Source organism: Lissotriton vulgaris, chromosome 3_1, assembly GCF_964263255.1.
Source record: "Lissotriton vulgaris chromosome 3_1, aLisVul1.2, whole genome shotgun sequence".
Lineage (NCBI taxonomy): Eukaryota > Metazoa > Chordata > Amphibia > Caudata > Salamandridae > Lissotriton > Lissotriton vulgaris.
In genome coordinates, this window is record NC_141689.1 from 929,911,838 (window position 1) to 929,935,409 (window position 23,572).

General features: G+C 43.5%; 1 protein-coding gene across 1 annotated transcript in view; it reads left to right on the forward strand.

The window, feature by feature from the left end:
* Positions 1 to 23,572, forward strand: part of LOC147727232 (annexin A1-like) — a 221,803-nt gene that overhangs the window by 27,479 nt on the left and 170,752 nt on the right. Inside the window, exons 2-3 of the mRNA XM_086961277.1 lie at positions 301 to 383; positions 21,411 to 21,501. Of these exons, the coding sequence (XP_086817403.1) occupies positions 324 to 383; positions 21,411 to 21,501 (151 nt within the window). The 5' untranslated portion in view covers positions 301 to 323. The remainder of the gene's footprint in view (positions 1 to 300; positions 384 to 21,410; positions 21,502 to 23,572) is intronic.

Sequence of the window (23,572 nt, forward strand, 5' to 3'; positions counted from 1 at the left end):
GAGGCTGCCTGCTTCTTGATCCTTTCGGAGGGGTAAGAGCAGGAGTAGTGAAGAGGCGGTGCCTGGGTAGGCAGAATGATAGGTTTTAATTGATTTTACAAGAGAGCCATGCTGGCCGCTACTGGTTTCACCTACTAGCTAAGTACCTCTACCAACCACCTTCTGTAGGTGTGGAGGCAATAATTCACAGACCTTCACGAAGAGTTCAAGCAAAATAGAAACAAGTCAGATTGAGATTAGAACCACTGCCCAATGTATTTTGCCTCTTAATCTGTTGCTTTTTTAACGCTTCCCTTCCAGGGCTTCGACTTCAACAACGAAAAATGTCAGGAATTGTTCAACAAATGCTTATGGCTTTGGAGTCTCACCAGAGGCGGACACAAGTAAGATTCACAGATTAATATATATGTGTGCTTTATCTTCCCTTTGATTGTAATGTTCATGTGCTAATTTCTTTTTCATAAAAACGCTCACAGCACACTGCACTAGGCTATGGCATTTGGATGAAACTCTGCTCATAACTTCAAACAGCCGTTTTTGTCCCTCGACTCTAACAGCTATTTAATCCTCTCCTATAATGATATATAAATGCACAATAACAAAAATGAGACCAAAACATAATTACAATATATGAGGCCATTGTTTGTTTCTCAATTCGTATAATACATATTTGTCAAGTTAAAAAAAAAATAGCAATTCTGACACCCAAAAGATAAACTCCTTCGTCATATTCTTTTTTGTATGTATCTCCTGATTTCCTAAAAGAGCAGTGTCTAAAACAAGAAAATTTCTTGTGTAAATACGGGCATGATGTCTATACGTTTTACATTTAGAATTTCCATTTAGAATATTCAGTGTACTGTATTTAATTTCCATTTAAAATATTCAGTGTGCTGTATTTAATTACCATTTAGAATATTCAGCGTACTGTGTTTATGTTTCAAATATAATTATTTTTGAAGTGTTTGCTATCACCTTGATTTGCCCTTGCTCATGACTTTTTGTTTTTTATATGAATTTGTTAGAGTACCCAAAGCACACTTCATACCGTCAGCTGACTAAAGCGTTTGTCTAAATTCTCCGTAATTTACTCTGCTGTCTTCTCCCTTCCTTCTTTGGAAGTACATAGAAATACAAAATAGGCGTTTCTGACCTCTCTTTCTAGTCACCTCAGCAGCTCATCCGGTCTTTCCTTTGACGTCCTCTCCGTTTATCTCTTCTCAGATCTTTACTCCATTAATTTACTTTTTCATTTTTATCTTCACTTGTTCCATGTAAAATAAACAGTTATCAGAACCTATGCACTTGTCACACTTGCTTCACATTTCTGTTTCATAATTCTCATCTGACTCTCCTTTCACCAAGAAATATCGTTTGAATTGGAGTTAAATGTGCTGCCTTAGAATTATCATCAATCGTCAACTATTCTATGCCTGTTTTTTCAACACAGTCTCTCCATCCTTTGTTCAAATATGCGCCTTTTTTTAGCAACAATTCTGTTTTATAGTCTTTGTATGAGAGTGCTTCACTCTTTGCTGTGAGGGAGACCTCCAGCTAAGCCTATTCTCTACTCTCCTCATATCTGTGTTACCCTTACCCTTATTTCCTGAGCATTTTCTGACAATAGCTTTATCGTTGACCATAGAGTTACCTACCACTGCAATCACCATGATATATATATATATATATATATATATATATATATATATATATATATATATATATATATATATATATATATATATATATATATATATATATATATATATATATATATATATATATGACAGCTCCACTCGCACCAGCCTGTTGCACTCAGAGGCGGGTGCCTGCCGGCCGGGGGTGCACCCGACAACAATATCCGCTCCAACAGTCCCTCCCCGCAATGCTAGGGAAACAGGAGGCAGCACTCCAAAGATAGGCTCGCAAAGTATATTTAACCTCACACAAAGCGCTTTCGGCACTCGGCCTTCGTCAGTAATGAGACAGAGGGAGTTACCATCCACTCACATTTAAACACCCGCGTTGCACGAGTAATCAACATAAAGATAGGACTACAATCAAAATCGGCAGGCGCCATCTTAGAGTGGCTGTTAATGCATTGTGCTAAACGCTAATGTGCGCAATCATGCATAAATTAATATTCAAATGCAAAAAAACCAATGTGGCTGCAATGACACACAATGCACCAATTTCTCATACAAAGTGACCAATTGCGCCCTGGATGGGCAATTGCAAGTTAATTTCACTCAAATTATATCGGCATCCGCCATCATGGAATGGGTTCAAATATACAAAAGTAACATTTTGGTTTGAATGCTGGATCAAATTAATCCCAAAAGTCATATGGCTACAATATTTACATGAAACCCATAATCTCCATTTCTCTCATGTTATTAGGCCCTGGATGGGCAAGTAATTAAATCATATTATCTGCAACGTATTTCAGCCCTCATGGACATTGTAGATCTTAATGAAAGTCAATTCATCATCACAATTGAAACATCAAAAAACATCAGAAAACATAAAGCAATGGCGCGGTCAATTCAGTAGTTCATAGCTTGGATATCAATGATCATACCAGATGTACAGCCAAGTCCTCATGCATGTTGAGCCCGATTGGCATTTTACTTAACAAATCTATGATGTAACGTGATTCCAATCGTCTCAGCTTTAAGAGTCTATCACCGCCCCTTACACTAGCAGGGACAGAATCCAAGCAGAAATAGGTTAATAATTCTCTATTGCGTCCATGTTCCTTATCAAAATGTCTCGCAACAGGATAACTGACATCTGCATTCTGGATTGCTCTCTGGTGTTCTAGTATTCTTAGTTTCACCGGATTGGTTGTACTGCCGACATACCTTCTGCCACAAGGACATGTCAGACAGTAAACCACATAAGGTGTAGTACATGTGAGGAATTTTAGAATTTTCTTTGGTTCCTTTACACCAGGTATGCTGTACTGAATGATGCGTTTACTTCCCTTGCAGGCCTTACATCGTCCGCAGGGAAAGAAACCTTTCATAGGTTCAATTTTAGGTTTGGGTTTCAGTTCATCATGGTGACTGTGGACCAAGTAGTCTTTCAATGCTCTGGCTTTTCTGAATGTTACAAGAGGTTAGGAGGGTAGATCTTGCTTGATAACATTATCCGTCATAAGGATATTCCAATGTCTACGCAAAATGCGTTTGATATCTCCGGAATTCCTTGAATAAGTGGTTACAAGTCGAAATTGCCCAGTCTCCATATTTCTTTCATGAGTTTTGTCTTCCAGCAACTTGCTTCTTTCTAGATTCACCACCTTGTTTAGAGCTTGTTGAAGTGTCTCAGCATTATATCCCCTGGCTCTGAACCTTTGTATGCATTTGCTGGCTGCTTTTTTGAACTCATCATCCTTGGTGTTGTTCCTCCTTATCCTTAAAAGTTCACCATACGGTATACTATTTACCAAGCTCTTAGGATGCCCGCTGGTAGCAAATAGTGTCGAATTGCCAGCGGTGGCCTTACGAAAGAGCTTGGTATGCAGATTGCCACCTTCAATGAAAACAGTCAAATCGAGATAATTCACTTCCTTTTGGCTAATTTCACCTGTGAATCTCAAATTGTTGGCATTGTTATTGAGTACCTCTAGATATTCCTCAGCTAGTTCCATAGATCCATCAATGATGATAAACAGGTCGTCTATATAGCGATACCAACATTTTACCAGATCATTCCATTTGTTGTTGGTTTCGGCCCAGGCCACCCGCTCCTCCCAATGCACAACGAATAAATTTGCGAAGCTTGAGGCAGAGCAAGTGCCCATCGCCACGCCTGTTAGCTGTTTGTAGAGGTTAGTGCCAAAAAGGAAGATGTTGTTCTTGAGGCAGAATCTTATAAATTCCATCAACATTTTATTGTGTTCGTAGTATTTCACTGGCCTACTCTCCAGGAACCAGGAAATAGCCTGTAATCCTTGATCATGCTCTATGCATGTATACAAACTAGCGATGTCGATGACCATCATAGTATACCCATCCATCCAGACCATTTTGTCAATACAGTTCAGAAAATGTTTTGTATCCTTCAGATAGGATTTCAAATTGACCACATGGGGAAAAAGAAAAGAGTCGACATATATTGACAAGTTTTCAGTTAAGCTTCCCTGAGAAGCTACAATAGGCCTCCCAGGGGGATTCACCGGATCCTTATGTATCTTTGGTAGATAATAAAAGGTCGGAGTTACTGGATTTAAGCATCTCAAAAACAAATGTTCATCACCATTCAGCATGTTATTATTGTACCACTTCAATATCATGTCATGGTATTCTTTGATTTTGATTGTAGTCCTATCTTTATGTTGATTACTCGTGCAACGCGGGTGTTTAAATGTGAGTGGATGGTAACTCCCTCTGTCTCATTACTGACGAAGGCCGAGTGCCGAAAGCGCATAGTGTGAGATTAAAATACTTTGCGAGCCTATCTTTGGAGTGCTGCCTCCTGTTTCCCTAGCATTGCGGGGAGGGACTGTTGGAGCGGATATATATATATATATATATATATATATATATATATATATATATATATATATATATATATATATATATATATATATATATATATATATATATATATATATATATATATATATATATATATATTCACTGAAAAAACCATTGGTTATAGACCATATATAGTTAGGGATTAGCATTTTCAAAACTTAATTTACTCGCACAAAACCATAGAAATTCACATATATAGTTAGTTGCAATAACTATATATCGTGCACCCGCAATCCACTGCTGATGATGTCACATATTACATCATTCATGACATGGTCAGTGACATCACTGATGACATCACTGATGACATCTCAAATGACATCACTGATGACATCTCAAATGACATCACTGATGACATCACTAATGACAACATCCAGTGACTGTATGTTTCTGTAAAGTTAAAATATGTCTTACATATTGAAGAATGAGTGGATGTATAAGTGTCTGGATGAAGGATTTAGTAGGTGCATGACTGACTGTATGAGAGAATGATTAAATGTGTCTCACTGAGTGCATGGGTTAGTGACTAAACTGTCTTAATTTGTGCATCATTATATCTGTTGTTCAGTAAACTGCTGCATGTGTTGATCAGTAGCTATATGAGTAACTATATGGGTTATTGGTTGGTTGCCCAAGTATTTGTATGGGAGAGTGAGTGTGTGTGTGGGGGTGGCTGGGAGGTGTGTGACTCTGTGCATAGATGTGTGAGCAGTTGATTCACTAGATGTATGGGTTAAAAAGTCCATGTGGAAACAGCTGTATGGGCGGTTGACTGTCTGCATGAGTGTATTGGTGAGTGATTGGATTTCTCAGTGCTACATGTCAAAGTAAGTACATATGTAAAACACAGTACATGTAAGAGTTGACATATATAAATAACTGTGCATAAGAGCCAGTGAATGTGTGAGTGGCTGTATGGATCATTGTGAACTCGTATCAGTGATTGTATAAGAGAGTAAATATGTGTTAGTATATGTTTGATTAAGTAAGGTGTGAATAACTGTATAGTTGAGGAAATGGAGGTGTGATTGATTCTTTGCATGACTGACTTGGTGTGTGAGTAACTCCATGGAAGAGTGACAGTCTGTGAGTGTCTGTTTACACTGATTGTATCTAAGGTTATTTTAGAGTCTGAAGAGGTTCATCGTATTATCACATGAATGATATCATCAGTGATGTGATCAGTAAAGTCAAATGAGATGTTATCAGTGATTTCATCAGTGATGTCATTCGAGATGTCATCAGTGATGTCATCAGTGATGTCATTTGAGATGTCATCAGTGATGTCATTTGAGATGTCATCAGTGATGTCATCAGTGATGTCACTGACAATGTCATGAATGATGTAATATTTGACATCATCAGCAGTGGATTGCAGGTGCGCGATATATTGTTATTGCAACTAACTATATATGCGAATTTCTATGGTTTTGTGCAAGTAAATTAAGGTTTTGAAAATGCTAATCCCTAACTATATATGGTCTATAACCAATGGTTTTTTCAGTGAATTTTCAAGGTTTTGTAAATGCAAATTCCTAACTATATATGGTCTATAACCTATGGTTTTTTCAGTGAATTTTCAAGGTTTTGTAAATGCAAATTCCTAACTATATATGGTCTATAACCTATGGTTTTTTCAATGAATTTCATTGGTTTTTTAAAAGCTAATATCTATAGCTGTAAAATATATTCTTTATTACGTGACGTATCACATAGCCACGTGAGACGCCTCATGACGCGTCACATAAACGTGACGTATCGTCTCTGCAGCATAAACAAAACCCGTAACGTAAGCGCACCAGAGCACGCTTACAGATATATATATATTTTTTTTACCTTAATTAGACAAAATCCACACGTGCACATATCTTAAGGCCTTGCAAAGGCACATCAAACAAACAGTCCCTACAATTCTGCCAAGTTTGGTGGAAATCTATTCCTTTAAATTTTATTTTACTGTTTCTCTTGGTTTTCCCCTTGTTACGCTTACCGGAACACTACCCGGTACGCAAACCGGACGCTCCAAAAACACAAGATGTCGGACTCCCGTTACGCTACCGTTTAGCTGCCCGGTTGGCGTACCGGGAAGCGCCTCTACTGCGAAAAATCGCAATTTTCTTTTTCTTTTTTCCTTTTGCCCTGCGGGGCACTTTAATATCCCCCTCATCAATCCTAGGGGGTCAGGAGGGGTCTACCTTGCCCCTTTCCTTCATTTCCCCCTTCGTTTTTCACCACCTCTTGCCTCTCGATCCTACCGAGAGACAAGATGGCAGCTGCTCCGGACTGTTTACAAAGTTGACAGCCAATCAGCTTCTCCTCAGACTACTGTTACGCTGCCGGTTAGCTGCCCGGTTCGCGTACCGGGACGCGCCTCTACGGCGAAAAATCGCAATTTTTAATTTTTTTTTGCCCCGCGGGGCACTTTAATATCCCCCTCATCAATCCTAGGGGGTCAGAAGGGGTCTACCTTGCCCCCTTTCCTTCATTTCCCCCTTCGTTTTGGCCTCCTCTTGTCTCTCGATCCTACCGAGAGACAAGATGGCGGCAGCTCCGGACTGTTTAGAATGTTGACAGACACCGGAGAGCCAATCAGCTTCGCTTCGCAAAGCTCCGTTACGCGAAAAGTACGCGAACCGGTGCGCTATCCGGGACGCTGTCACAGATATATCTGTTTTTTTAAACGTTAATTTCTCAAAATCCACTGGAGCACATATATTGAGACCCAGCAAAGGCACATCGGGCTAACAGTCCCTACAATTTTGCCAAGTGTCGTGCAAATCCATTCAGCCGTTCGAGCTAAAAGTGAGGCCAAACGCCCTATGGAAAAATGAATGGGAAAAACGCGTTTTGGGACCCCCCTTTTTTCTCGGCCCCCCCTTGAGGGAACCCCCCTAAATTTTCAGGGGCTGCTCAGAAACAAAATGTGCCATTTTCCTGAAAATTTCAGCCGATTCCGTCCACAAACGCCAAAGTTATTAGACATAGAATTTTCAAAAGTTCCATAGAGAAAAAATCCTAACTATATATACCTACTGGCGACCGCCAGTAGGTAATATATATATATATATATATTCACTAAAAAAAACATAGGTTTTAGGCCTTATATAGTTAGGAATTAACATATAAAAAACCATTGAAATTCCTCCTATATAGTTAGCTGGACATTTTACTGATATAAAACCAATGAAATTCGACATATAGTTAGGTGCACTAACTATATATTTTGCGCATCCGCAATCCAATGCTGATGATGTCACATATTACATCATTCATGACATGGTCAGTGAATTTCATTGGTTTTTTAAAGGCTAATTCCTAACTATATATAGTGCATAACCTATGGTTTTTTCAGTGAATTTCATTGGTTTTTTAAAAGCTAATATATATATATATATATATATATATATATATATACAAAGAAAATGGCGGTAGTGTTTCTCATCAGAGAAAACGTCCGCACCTACTGTTTTAGTTATTCTCCCCGGGTACGTAATGCGTGAGGTATCAAAAATAGAGGTGCACTGAGAACTTGATAAGACACCCACCACCAGGGGTGTTTGAGCAATGCAACTGAATGCAAATACCACGAATCAAGAGAGAAAACCAAATTACACAAGCACCCTCTTAAAAGTCCATTAATCTATGAACATAAGTGTAGTTATTTCCAAGGTTATTGCACCAACATCATTCAATGGTTCAATGGCAATTCAAAGTATGGATCCAAAACTAAATCTTGTGCTTCAAGTTCTTTATTGTTCAAATAAGTTAAAAGTTTCCCAGCTTTACACTGCCAACACGTGTTTCGCCCTCTCCAGGGCTTTTTCAAGGCTATCTTGTTCTGGTCTTATGCTGCTCTGGCATCGGAGAGGTCTATAGTTCGAAAAGATATGGGTATGAAGCGTTTATGCGAAACCTATTGGATGTCTTGGTCACAGCGAGCTATTCAGAAAGTGGGTTCCCTCTAGGTAATTTTAATCTTGTATAGTCCCTCGTGGAGCATTGAAAGAACAAAAGTGATTTGGATGCAGATTTGTCTTTTTATGGGGGTGCGACTCGCTGTGTGGAGGTAAATCCTATCTTGCTGAGTGAAAGATTCTTGAAGACCTTGATAAGTCTTATTCTCGTAGTTTGCCGGCGCCGAGTCTCCACTGCACGGCACTGGAGAGGGCGAAACACGTGTCGGCAGTGTAAAGCTGGGAAACTTTTAACTTATTTGAACAATAAAGAACTTGAAGCACAAGATTTAGTTTTGGATCCATACTTTGAATTGCCATTGAACCATTGAATGATGTTGGTGCAATAACCTTGGAAATAACTACACTTATGTTCATAGATTAATGGACTTTTAAGAGGGTGCTTGTGTAATTTGGTTTTCTCTCTTGATATATATATATATATATATATATATATATATATATATATATATATATATATATATATATATATATATATATATATATATATATATATATATATATATATATATATATATATATATGGCTGGCTGGGGGCTGTTTGTTACCTCGGGCTCCCAGTGGCAGTGGGCGCCATCTTTGATTGGGATTCAATTCCCATGAAGCTTCCCTGAGACTCCACCCTCGTCCTGCCCCTATTTAAACGGCCATAATGTGTCAGCGCAGCGGACGAGCGCAGCGGGCGCGACGTAGGCGCGCCGGAGTTGCGCCTGAGTTAAGCCCGTCTGCGCCCGTCCGCGGCAGGCCGGGGCACGGGGCTCGTCACTCTGCTCCCCGCATCATCTATTCCCGCTCTGCCATTGTCTCACTGCACAAACCTGTATTCCCTCCCCCCGAGGCTTCGGTCAAGCACACCGCATGCGGTTTGCCCGTATCGAGGAAATCCTTTCCTGAGCTCATTCTTTCACCCCCTATTCACAGGCCCCCGGCCCTGGCAGGCAAACCTCGCTCTTCTACCTCGGTACCTGCCCCTAATTCCCCCCTATCTGTGATGTACCTGAACACTCGGTCTCTGGTCAGCCATAAAACTGACATCTTCTATCTCTTAGGATCGGAACAGCCTGACATCTTGTTCCTGTCCGAGACCTGGCTCACAGATGATTCCTCCCCTGCTATCCTGGCGGCCATCCCCCCAGGATATTACATACTGCAAGCCAATCGCCCCTCTGGCAAAGTGGGCGGCGGGGTCGCAGCCATCATTAGCCACTCAATCAGGTTTTCCCCTATACCTATCCCCAGCATTCCTATGACCGACTGTCTTGCTCTCAGGCTGGAGCAACCTGGGTCCTCTCTTGTATGTGTCCTAGTTTACCGTCCCCCTCAACCCATGCCAAACTTCTCAGTTCAGTTTGGGGAGCTCATCTCCCAGCTGACTATCAACAACACTAATGTTTTGGTTCTCGGCGACTTCAATTATTGGCCATCGGACCCTCACGAAACCCCGGATTCTCTCGCCTTTTCCGACCTTATGCTTGGCCTCAATTGTATTCAACACATACACACACCCACACATGCTAAAGGTCATATTTTGGACCAGGTATGGACTTCTTCTTTAGACATCTCCACTCCCCTTGTCCTCCCCTGCCCCTGGTCAGATCATCTACTTATCACTTTCTCCCTTGCTAAGCCTCCCCCGACCAATATTACCCGAGAATCTAATTTCCTGGCACGTAATTGGAACAAGGCCGACCTCAACAAATTCACTTCCCTCCTGAGCTCATCAGCCCCTTCTACTACGGGACCCCCCACTTCCATTGACTCTCAGTCTGATAATCTTATCCAATGGCTTGTCTCCGCCGCTGACTCGGTGGCACCTCTAAAACCTGTTAAGATGCGGCGCAGTCACGACGCTCATAGGTGGTTCACCGAGGAACTCAAGGCACTGAAACTTAGTCTCCGCCAGGCCGAAAGACGCTGGCGTCGAGGATATACTCCAGAGACAAAAGCTGTCTTCTCTTCTCAGCTGAGGGAATACAAGTCTGCTATAGCCCGGGCTAAATCCAGCTATTTCTCCAATAAGATTTTGAACTCTACTAACAAATCTAAAGAAATTTTTTCTATTGTTGAGGAATTATCTAACCCGGCGAGAGTCACCATTGCCCCGCTTCCCTCCCACCCTCTGTGTGACTCCCTGAATCAGTTCTTCGTGGACAAAATTGTTAAAATCAAAACCAGCATTTCTGCTCACGTTTCATCCACTTCTTTCCCCCCCAGCACTTCCTTTCACCCCATCACCCACACCCTATCCCAGCTCCCCCTCATTCCAGAAGAGATTTTTCTCTCCCTTTTGCTCAAAGTTTCTTCTGGCTCCCCTAGCGACTGTTGCCCCCCCTCTGCCCTGCGAGAAGCTTTTACTTCCTGCCCGGACCCCCCTTTAGCCCTCTTAAACAACTCTTTAACCTCGGGGGTGGTCCCGGGTTCCTTCAAACGGGCAGAGGTGGTCGCCATCCTGAAAAAACCCACGGCTGACCCGTCCACCATGAGCAACTATCGCCCTATCTCCCTCCTTCCCTTTCTTAGCAAAGTCCTGGAGTCCCATGTCACTCAAACCCTTACTTCTTTTATTGAGGACTCTTGTGTTTTGGACCCCCAGCAGGCTGGGTTCAGACCTGCGCATTCCACAGAAGCAGTCATCCTCTCTGTGATGGACGAACTACGCAGGGGCGCCGACTCTAACACCTGTCAGGCCCTGGTTCTTCTAGACCTGTCAGCCGCCTTTGACACGGTCGACCACGATATTTTGGTCGACCGTGTCAGAGAGGCTGGCATCCAGGGCACTGCCCTGGATTGGGTGCGCTCTTTTCTGACTCACCGCCATCAAGCTGTCAGACTGTCCCAGTTTTCTGCCTCTCAAGTCGAGCTGACCTGTGGTGTCCCGCAGGGATCCTCCTTATCCCCTCTCCTTTTTAATTTATACCTAGCCCCGCTTATCCGTTCCCTCCGCCAATTCAATGTCTCCGCGTTCAACTACGCGGATGACATTCAACTGGTCTTCACTATCGACTCCAGTGACCAATACATCTCCACTTTCCAAAACACCCTCTGCTTCATCAGCGATTGGATGGGCACAAACCATCTGAAACTTAACCCCGACAAGACTGAGCTGGTGCTTGTCGGGGGGCCCTCTAATCCCTGGCACTCTTCCTTTTGGCCTGCCAGTCTGGGCAGCCCCCCTTGCCCTGTCAACTCAGCAAATAGTCTGGGAGTTGTCATAGGCAACGACCTTTCTATGACACCCCAGATCAGCGCTGTAGTCTCCTCCAGCCATTTCCAGCTCAGGAAAATACGCAAAATCTCCCGCCTACTTACCACCGATGCCCTCACTTTGGCCCTGCTTGCGTTAGTCACGTCTAGGCTTGACTACGCAAATGCACTTTACGTAGGCATTCCTGCATACCAACTTAGGAGACTCCAGCTGATCCAAAATCAAGCTGCCCGCTTGATCTATCATCAACCTAGAGATCAGCACGTCCAACCTCTCCTAAAAAGTCTCCACTGGCTTCCGGTTTCTGCCCGCTGCAACTTTAAGCTTGGTTGCATAATTTTTAAATCCCTCACTGGTCATGGTCCCTCCTTCATTTCTTCTTTGCTTCATCCTTATGTTCCCTCCCGCACTCTTCGGTCATCTCAATTGGCCTTACTTTCTGTCCCCAGATTCAAGCGGAAGAAACACGGTGGCCTCAGGTTTTCTTTCTTAGCCCCGTCTTTTTGGAACACCTTACCTCTTTCTCTTAGGTTGCCCTCCCCCTACACCACATTCAGATCCTCCCTCAAAACTCACCTTTTCACTGTAGCTTATTACTAGCCGTCATTCTGTGTTATGTTATCTTCTGTCTCTCCTCCCTGCTCCCTTTGTATAGCGCCAAGAAACCTAATGGTGTTAGCGCGCTCAATAAGTTAATTTAACATAACATAACATAACATAACATAACATAACATAACATATCATAACATATATATATATATATATATATATATATATATATATATATATATATATATATATATATATATATATATATATATATATATATATATATTTACTTTTTTCATTGGTTTTTTAAAGGCAAATTCCTAACTATATATAGTGTATAACCTATGGTTTTTTCAGTGAATTTCATTGGTTTTTTAAAAGCTAATATATATATATGTATACATATATATATATGTTTCCACACACCTCCGTGAGTCTCCTAGAGGTAAAAAAGGACGGCACTCCAAGTCGATGTGTCAACCAAAATGGTTTATTGGCAGACCCCCCCTGCCCCTTCGACAGACGCGTTTCACCTATCTGGCTTCCTCAGTGTCAGCCATACATTGTGCATATCGCCATTAAATCCCCCACCACTTCAAAAGACATAGAAAGTGGACAAGTGCTCGCCAAGATGTTTTGCGGCGGCCATGTTTGAACGTGCAATTCAGCATATCGTTAACAACACTATTTACAGTTTTAACAGGGGGACAAATGGCGTTTGGAAAAAGTTCTAGTGCAAAAGTTCATTAGACATAAAAATCATTAAAACAAAGGTCAAGTCACAGGGTGTATTCTCTACTGTTGTTCGTTGTGTATATACATATTTTGCATCCAGAGTTCATAATACACTTTCCTTCACCCATATTCACGGGGAAATTAAATATATTTACAAATTATTCATAAATGTACATAATTGTGCCCTGGATGGGCTAGGTGGACAGTTGGTATGTTAACCCTGTTAACTTGCACAAGTTGTGATGCCCTGTATGGGTAGAAATCCATTTTATTTTTATCTGTTGTTACCGGTTTCTTTGCTGCCAACTGGAAAGTTACCCATCTTGGTTTACAGTGTTGGGTTGTTCTATCTGCAGTGTGGGTTTCTCTTTCTGAACCAGCTTGGGAGTGAATCCTATCTATTCTAGATATACCCAGAGTTCTTCGTCGGTGTTAAGCCCTTTCGGTTGCGTACTCTGGAGGTCAATGATGTACCTGGACTCCATCGCTCTTAGTAGCCTTATCCTGTCCCCACCTCGCTCCCTTCTCTCTAGCTGATCTATTAAGTAGAAGGATAAAAGGTCCCTATTACTTCCATGGTGGGTCTCGAAATGGCGTGCCACCGGGTAGTTCTTATCCTTATTTGCGATGGCACGCATATGCTCCAGGATACGTTTCTTGGCTTGGTTGATGGTGCTCCCAATGTACCTTTTGGCACATGGGCATACCAGGCAGTAAATTACAAACTCTGAATTGCAATTCAGAAATTTCCTTATTTCTCTCATTGGCCGTGGATCGTTGGTTCTCCCTTCGTACTTGGTTCTTTTTTTACTATATTTGCATGCCTTGCATTGCATGCATGGGAAGAAACCGTTGATGGGTTTATTTCTTATACTTTTGGGAGGGTCTACGTAGTGGCTTTTTACAAGATGATCACGGAGGGATTGACAACGTCTATAGGTGATAGACGGCCTTTCTGGTATGACTCTTTTCATCACTGGGTCTGTGCCTAGGATGTGCCAGTTCTTGTTAACTATCTGCACCAGTTTGTTAGATCTCATGTTATAACTGGTGATCATCCTGGTTGTAAAGTCTTCTACTCTGTCTCTCATGACGGTTTGTATGAGGTCTTTCCTGTCGATGAGGTCTACTCGCCTAGTTGCTTCCATGAGGAGTGACCTAGAATACCCTCTCTCTCTGAACCTGGCTGCCGCTCCCTCTTGTGCCTGCGTGAAATCACTAAAGTCTGAGCAATTTCTTTATACGCAGTATTTCTCCGAAAGGAATATTTTTAACCATGCTTCTCGGATGGTGGCTCGCTGCGTGTAACACGGTGTTGCCAGCCGTCGGCTTGCGGTAAAGCCTGGTATGTAGGGAACTCTCCTTAACAAAGACCTCTAGGTCGAGATAGTGTATAGATGTTCTACTCATTGTACTGGTAAATCTGAGGTTCAACTCATTGTCGTTCAGCCCCGCCACATACTCCTCCGCGGAGGAGATGTCGCCACGCCAGACGACAAACAAGTCGTCGATATATCTCGACCAAATCATGATGTTATCCAGCCATTTTTCATTGGGGCCCCCCCAGGCCACGTGCTTCTCCCACCAGCCCACGAATAAATTTGCGTAGCTGGGGGCGAAGCACATTCCCATCGCAGTCCCTCACAATTGATGGTACATGTTGCCTGCAAAAAGAAAGATGTTATTGTGGAGGCAGAATTCAATCATTTTCACTATCATTTTGTTGTGCTGATGGTATTGCATACTTTTTTTGCCCAGAAACCATTTAACGGCAGAGATTCCATTACGGTGTTCAATACAGGTGTATAAGCTTGTGGCATCAAGGGTGATGAGTAGCATATCTTCCTCCCACCCGATGCCCTCAATCTGCCTTATAAAGTCCTGGGTGTCCCTCACATATGATGGTAAGTCTTTCACAAATGGGGACAGATACCCATCTATGAACCTTGATGTGTTCTCAAGTAGACTCCCTATGGAGGAGACAATTGGCCTGCCTGGGGGATATATATATTTATATATATAAAGTCGAATTTTTTGACACTTCCTCTCCGTCAAAAAAAAAAAAAAAAAAAAATATATATATATATATATATATATATATTTTTTATATTACCCACTGCGAAAAGGTAGAGGCGGCTCTGGCTGCACCTCCGTGCGGATCAGTAGGAGGCAGCCCCAGCCGCAGCAGGTTGCTCCACGGCACCCACCCTGCCGGGTGGAAAGATAGAGAAGGTATGCAGCAGCGGTTGCACTCAGTGAATTCAAGCTTCAAAACGGGTTAGTCGTGTTTAAAGACGACAAAAAATCTTACCGGGTAAAGAAACGCGGGTGCTCACAAGTGACCAAGTGTATCCAGCGTCTGAAGAGACAGACTACCGAAGTGCTCAATAAGAAGGGGCATAGTAGTAGAAAGGGTGGAAAGATAGAAGCAGCTCCGAAGGCTCCCGAAGGCTGTAGCTGCAACAGACAGCTCAGCAGCTCCGGCCTCGGGAGCCCTGCAGAGTCAGCCGCCGTCTTCCTTCTTCTCCCCTCGCGGCGGGGGGCGGGCGTTCCCGGCCAGCCGCGCTGGGATTGGCCGGCCGGCCCCAGCACTTCCGGGTCGCCGCGGGCAGCGCGGCGGCCCGATTTTAGGCAGGCGGAGACAAAAACAAGCCGCTTCTCTTGCGAATGGGAGGGCTCCCTCCCATCACGGGAGCCCTGCAGAGTCAGCCGCCATCATCCTTCTTCCCCCTTGCGGCGGGGGCGGACATTTCCAGCCAGCCGCGCAACACTTCCGGGTCGCCGCGGGCAGCGCGGCGGCCCAATTTCAGGCAGGCAGGCGGGGACAGTGCGCGCATGCGTGCCCGCTTATAGATATATATTTGAATTTAAATGCAATTTTCTCAGCAAATACTGGACGGATTTACACCATTTAAAGAAAAGCGTAATCTGCGAACCAGTCTCTTCCATTTTACCAAATTTCAAATAATTCCGTTCAGCCGTTCGGGCTGTAGCCGAGTCTAAAGGTCCTAAGGAAATTAACATGGGGAAAACACGTTTTGGGACCCCCCTTCCCATCTTCTTTGAGAAATTTGCGAAGATTCATCAACCAGGGCCAAAGTTATTCCCAATAGAATGTTGGGGATTTCCTATGGAAACAGGTCCTAACTATATATACCTACTGGCTACCGCCAGTAGGTAATATATATATATATATATATATATATATATATATATATATATATATATATATATATATATATATATATATATATATATATATATATATATATATATATATATATATATATATATATCAAAAAAAGTTCTCTTCACCTTTTGAAGTGACTGTGAGACGCACACTGGTATTCAGGATTGCAACAGCATTTTAATCACAGCGTGAGGCACCTGACGCGTTTCGTTTCTGGCTCAAAACTTTTTCAAAGGTATCGCCTCTGTCCGTGTGGATGTTTCAACAGGTTCAGGTGATTCTTATTCACAGGTATGCCCCGCCTCTGATGACACTGGAGGTTCGCTGGGCATTGTGGTTCCTGAAGTCCTGCTCGTGTCTTCAGTCTCTTAATGACACGTATTCTGCAAAGAGGGGGTGTTTGGCCACTGTGCAGCCGCGTGTCCTTTCACTGAAATGCAGTCAACAATTGTCACTGACTTGCCGGTCCCCTCGTGCGTGGTTGACACGGCCTGGCGTTTGCTGCATTCCAATGAACTTCCGATATTTCTCCGCTCGCTGCACAAGGTCGGTGAAGTCAGCGCTGCTGTTCCAGGGACGTCTTCATTTTCCATTCCCTGGTCTGAATTACCTCCCACGTTGCCTCCCAGTCTTTTATGGGATTGCTAGGGACCCTTTACCTGACTCCGGTGTCAGGCGGCAGCCGATTTCCCCTGGGCTTCGGTTTGTCCAAGACAGGCAGATTTCGGTTCTAGGGCGGGGAAAGTGCTCGGCGCTCTTTGCGGTGGTGCGTTTTCCTCTGCGACAGAACCAGTCGCTTTACATCAAAAAAAGTTCTCTTCACCTTTTGAAGTGACTGTGAGACGCACACTGGTATTCAGGATTGCAACAGCATTTTAATCACAGCGTGAGGCACCTGACGCGTTTCGTTTCTGGCTCAAAACTTTTTCAAAGGTATCGCCTCTGTCCGTGTGGATGTTTCAACAGGTTCAGGTGATTCTTATTCACAGGTATGCCCCACCTCTGATGACACTGGAGGTTCGCTGGGCATTGTGGTTCCCGAAGTCCTGCTCGTGTCTTCAGTCTCTTAATGACACGTATTCTGCAAAGAGGGGGTGTTTGGCCACTGTGCAGCCGCGTGTCCTTTCACTGAAATGCAGTCAACAATTGTCACTGACTTGCCGGTCCCCTCGTGCGTGGTTGACACGGCCTGGCGTTTGCTGCATTCCAATGAACTTCCGATATTTCTCCGCTCGCTGCACAAGGTCGGTGAAGTCAGCGCTGCTGTTCCAGGGACGTCTTCATTTTCCATTCCCTGGTCTGAATTACCTCCCACGTTGCCTCCCAGTCTTTTATGGGATTGCTAGGGACCCTTTACCTGACTCCGGTGTCAGGCGGCAGCCGATTTCCCCTGGGCTTCGGTTTGTCCAAGACAGGCAGATTTCGGTTCTAGGGCGGGGAAAGTGCTCGGCGCTCTTTGCGGTGGTGCGTTTTCCTCTGCGACAGAACCAGTCGCTTTACATCAAAAAAAGTTCTCTTCACCTTTTGAAGTGACTGTGAGACGCACACTGGTATTCAGGATTGCAACAGCATTTTAATCACAGCGTGAGGCACCTGACGCGTTTCGTTTCTGGCTCAAAACTTTTTCAAAGGTATCGCCTCTGTCCGTGTGGATGTTTCAACAGGTTCAGGTGATTCTTATTCACAGGTATGCCCCGCCTCTGATGACACTGGAGGTTCGCTGGGCATTGTGGTTCCTGAAGTCCTGCTCGTGTCTTCAGTCTCTTAATGACACGTATTCTGCAAAGAGGGGGTGTTTGGCCACTGTGCAGCCGCGTGTCCTTTCACTGAAATGCAGTCAACAATTGTCACTGACTTGCCGGTCCCCTCGTGCGTGGTTGACACGGCCTGGCGTTTGCTGCATTCCAATGAACTTCCGATATTTCTCCGCTCGCTGCACAAGGTCGGTGAAGTCAGCGCTGCTGTTCCAGGGACGTCTTCATTTTCCATTCCCTGGTCTGAATTACCTCCCACGTTGCCTCCCAGTCTTTTATGGGATTGCTAGGGACCCTTTACCTGACTCCGGTGTCAGGCGGCAGCCGATTTCCCCTGGGCTTCGGTTTGTCCAAGACAGGCAGATTTCGGTTCTAGGGCGGGGAAAGTGCTCGGCGCTCTTTGCGGTGGTGCGTTTTCCTCTGCGACAGAACCAGTCGCTTTACATCAAAAAAAGTTCTCTTCACCTTTTGAAGTGACTGTGAGACGCACACTGGTATTCAGGATTGCAACAGCATTTTAATCACAGCGTGAGGCACCTGACGCGTTTCGTTTCTGGCTCAAAACTTTTTCAAAGGTATCGCCTCTGTCCGTGTGGATGTTTCAACAGGTTCAGGTGATTCTTATTCACAGGTATGCCCCGCCTCTGATGACACTGGAGGTTCGCTGGGCATTGTGGTTCCCGAAGTCCTGCTCGTGTCTTCAGTCTCTTAATGACACGTATTCTGCAAAGAGGGGGTGTTTGGCCACTGTGCAGCCGCGTGTCCTTTCACTGAAATGCAGTCAACAATTGTCACTGACTTGCCGGTCCCCTCGTGCGTGGTTGACACGGCCTGGCGTTTGCTGCATTCCAATGAACTTCCGATATTTCTCCGCTCGCTGCACAAGGTCGGTGAAGTCAGCGCTGCTGTTCCAGGGACGTCTTCATTTTCCATTCCCTGGTCTGAATTACCTCCCACGTTGCCTCCCAGTCTTTTATGGGATTGCTAGGGACCCTTTACCTGACTCCGGTGTCAGGCGGCAGCCGATTTCCCCTGGGCTTCGGTTTGTCCAAGACAGGCAGATTTCGGTTCTAGGGCGGGGAAAGTGCTCGGCTCTCTTTGCGGTGGTGCGTTTTCCTCTGCGACAGAACCAGTCGCTTTACATCAAAAAAAGTTCTCTTCACCTTTTGAAGTGACTGTGAGACGCACACTGGTATTCAGGATTGCAACAGCATTTTAATCACAGCGTGAGGCACCTGACGCGTTTCGTTTCTAGCTCAAAACTTTTTCAAAGGTATCGCCTCTGTCCGTGTGGATGTTTCAACAGGTTCAGGTGATTCTTATTCACAGGTATGCCCCGCCTCTGATGACACTGGAGGTTCGCTGGGCATTGTGGTTCCTGAAGTCCTGCTCGTGTCTTCAGTCTCTTAATGACACGTATTCTGCAAAGAGGGGGTGTTTGGCCACTGTGCAGCCGCGTGTCCTTTCACTGAAATGCAGTCAACAATTGTCACTGACTTGCCGGTCCCCTCGTGCGTCGTTGACACGGCCTGGCGTTTGCTGCATTCCAATGAACTTCCGATATTTCTCCGCTCGCTGCACAAGGTCGGTGAAGTCAGCACTGCTGTTCCAGGGACGTCTTCATTTTCCATTCCCTGGTCTGAATTACCTCCCACGTTGCCTCCCAGTCTTTTATGGGATTGCTAGGGACCCTTTACCTGACTCCAGTGTCAGGCGGCAGCCGATTTCCCCTGGGCTTCGGTTTGTCCAAGACAGGCAGATTTCGGTTCTAGGGCGGGGAAAGTGCTCGGCGCTCTTTGCGGTGGTGCGTTTTCCTCTGCGACAGAACCAGTCGCTTTACATCAAAAAAAGTTCTCTTCACCTTTTGAAGTGACTGTGAGACGCACACTGGTATTCAGGATTGCAACAGCATTTTAATCACAGCGTGAGGCACCTGACGCGTTTCGTTTCTGGCTCAAAACTTTTTCAAAGGTATCGCCTCTGTCCGTGTGGATGTTTCAACAGGTTCAGGTGATTCTTATTCACAGGTATGCCCCGCCTCTGATGACACTGGAGGTTCGCTGGGCATTGTGGTTCCCGAAGTCCTGCTCGTGTCTTCAGTCTCTTAATGACACGTATTCTGCAAAGAGGGGGTGTTTGGCCACTGTGCAGCCGCGTGTCCTTTCACTGAAATGCAGTCAACAATTGTCACTGACTTGCCGGTCCCCTCGTGCGTGGTTGACACGGCCTGGCGTTTGCTGCATTCCAATGAACTTCCGATATTTCTCCGCTCGCTGCACAAGGTCGGTGAAGTCAGCACTGCTGTTCCAGGGACGTCTTCATTTTCCATTCCCTGGTCTGAATTACCTCCCACGTTGCCTCCCAGTCTTTTATGGGATTGCTAGGGACCCTTTACCTGACTCCAGTGTCAGGCGGCAGCCGATTTCCCCTGGGCTTCGGTTTGTCCAAGACAGGCAGATTTCGGTTCTAGGGCGGGGAAAGTGCTCGGCGCTCTTTGCGGTGGTGCGTTTTCCTCTGCGACAGAACCAGTCGCTTTACATCAAAAAAAGTTCTCTTCACCTTTTGAAGTGACTGTGAGACGCACACTGGTATTCAGGATTGCAACAGCATTTTAATCACAGCGTGAGGCACCTGACGCGTTTCGTTTCTGGCTCAAAACTTTTTCAAAGGTATCGCCTCTGTCCGTGTGGATGTTTCAACAGGTTCAGGTGATTCTTATTCACAGGTATGCCCCGCCTCTGATGACACTGGAGGTTCGCTGGGCATTGTGGTTCCTGAAGTCCTGCTCGTGTCTTCAGTCTCTTAATGACACGTATTCTGCAAAGAGGGGGTGTTTGGCCACTGTATATATATTTTATATATATTATATATATTTTTTTTAAAACACTTTTTGTTGTTACATTTGCGCACAGTTGATCACAACAGTTTATTGAATTACCACATCACATCATCACCATTAGTACATCATTTTAACCATCAAATATTTGATCTTAATGTTAATCAGACTGGATCCCAGATCTGTAGTTGCACTGACATTTTAAATTATCCTTTATTCCCAACTCACTGAGCTGCATCATGAATAGGTGTGCTCACTCACTGCAAAACCGTGTGTCTCTTTTTATGCACCTGCAGTGTGTAAGGTGAATTAATTTAACACTCGATTTCTCTTAGTTAATGCTTTAGTTTCAGACAGCACAATTCAGAAACAGAAAAAAACAAACCTTTGCCCGTTTTTGTGAGATTTCAAAACTAAACTTTTCAAACTGCAGGAATTTGAACCTTCTTAATATAGTTTTTGCTCGATATAACCCTCTAAGCTTTTAAATAGTCATAAAAGGAATGTGACTTTTCTGTTTGAGAATACAGTAAAATGATACTTTACAATAGTAATCGAATCAAAGGTTATAAGGGTCGTGTAACTTTGCACTTCAATTCATTTGTACATATTTGCTTTCACAGCCTGAATTCCATGGACCGGTTGTTCAAGCTCAACCCAACTTTAATGCTGCTGCAGATGCGGCTGCCCTTGACAAGGCGATGAAAGAAAAAGGTACTGTAGAACCAGTAAACCAGTGATACAATATTTTGTCATTTGACACTTCTACCCTTGAGATTTCAGAGTATTGCAAAACCCAGAACCTACTGTTGCTAAAGTTTTGAGAGGTTGAAACGTTATAATTATCTATGTTGTAATCCAGGATCACTGGAAAGTTCAGCTCTAAATAGAAGGCTGTACAGGCATATTTGAACCATTTTTGGCAATGTTGTATTTTCCAATCTCAAGGTCAATTTTTTTTGGTCGAATCCACTGTGTCCACTATCAACATACTTGGAAGGTAAACATATACAGAGAAGTATGGCTGTATTATTGTTAACTCACAACAACCTTTCATGCTAATATTTGGTTAGTCAATAATATTATGTCGATATCAGCATAATACAATACTGAAAATGTACTTTTGTAGTAGAACATTTTCTCAAGGCAATACTGTGGCTATCAACTTTGACAAATTTAAAGTTTCGCATGTGTGACTTAGTGGCAACTCACAGTGTGGGAACCATCCGGTTCCCTTGTATGGTGACATCTGTGTGAAGAGAATGTGCAATTTTTCCTCAATAACTTCTAAGTGGATTTATAATAGTGTCCGTTCACATGAGAATTTTTAATTAGTGAACAAACATATTCATTGGCCTAAGAGATCAATACTATCCATCCTGTATTAAAATCGTGGAAACTTACACACTTTCAAACACATTTGTCACATGAATCTGGACTTCAAACTTATAATTGAATGCTTCAAATACAAGTGCTACAGAAACTGTGACAAGGAAAACTTGCACTATTTGAATTTGCATGGTGTGTTTGGCAAGAAATTACTTTGCAAGCAAATATGTTCTCTGAAGGGAACAAAAAGGAAATCAAAATATAGATGTCACATTTGTCTAATCTTCTAACTTCATAAGAATACTGGACACTTCGTAAACATGCAGGATGTCATTTATAACTGTTATTATAATCTCGGTCTATTGTTTTGAATTATTCTTCCTCAACTTAGAGACTGTGGAAACGTGATGTGTCATAGGGCGTGGAACACATTTGGTGCCTGAGATTATGCAACTTTACAGTTACCTTGCAATTCAGTTATATTTCTAGTATACATACTTATAGGGGGTTCCAGCCAGCCCTATTCATCAATTGGTTTGTTATTGTACTACTTACATTCTTCTTGCATACAGCAAGGCCAATGGGTCTACCCACTTCAGCCAATGGCTAACTTTACTCTGAGTAATTGGACTTTTGCCCTTTCACGGGGAGCACAGTCACACAAGGTATGTTCCTCTACCTCTAACTCTCCTCTGCATATTAGGATTCTATAAAGGGTATAGTAGTTGCAGAGGCTGTTGCCAAGAGAGGTTTTACTCCTCCACTCTGTACCTCATGAAATCCCTGTTATGCAGTGACATCGTGTTACATGATGAAGAGTCTGTGGCCCTTATCTCTCTCTTCTTTGAGAAACCACAACAGAAAAACAAACAGCCTCCTTTTTTCATGACTTACGCTGTCCATGCATGTTAGTTGCTATCAAGCCTATGCAAGCTGGTGTTGGCACCTGAAGGACTAGCCAAAGTGGTCTCCTAAATTAACCACCCCAACTTACAGATTGACACTTGAAAATTCAGATGGTGCTTGACAGGTCGGATGGTCCTTTGCCACCGTATTTTGAATGGAGCTGGAACAAAAACACAGGTCATGCATATATATTGTCAACTGACAGATCCTTATTATTCAGCCAATGATGAGAGGTTGAAGACGTTTTCAAAACGTTTTATTCCTGTTTGGGATTTAGCAAGTTTGTTGATCTATATTCAGATTAGTCAAGTTTACATAAACAACAAATGAAAGGCTGATTAGTGAGAGCATAATTCGATACAGGGTGTTCCACGAAGGAAATTGTCACTAAACTAGCTAAAGGACCTAATCTAACCTAAGGTAGGACCCGTGAAGAGTTTCTTCTAGAAAAGAACAAGATTTTCAGAGCATAGATAAGGACTAGAATGTCCGATAAAGGGTTGTTCTGAAACCTCAACTGAATTTCCCACAGCTGCAGTAGCAACCTTTA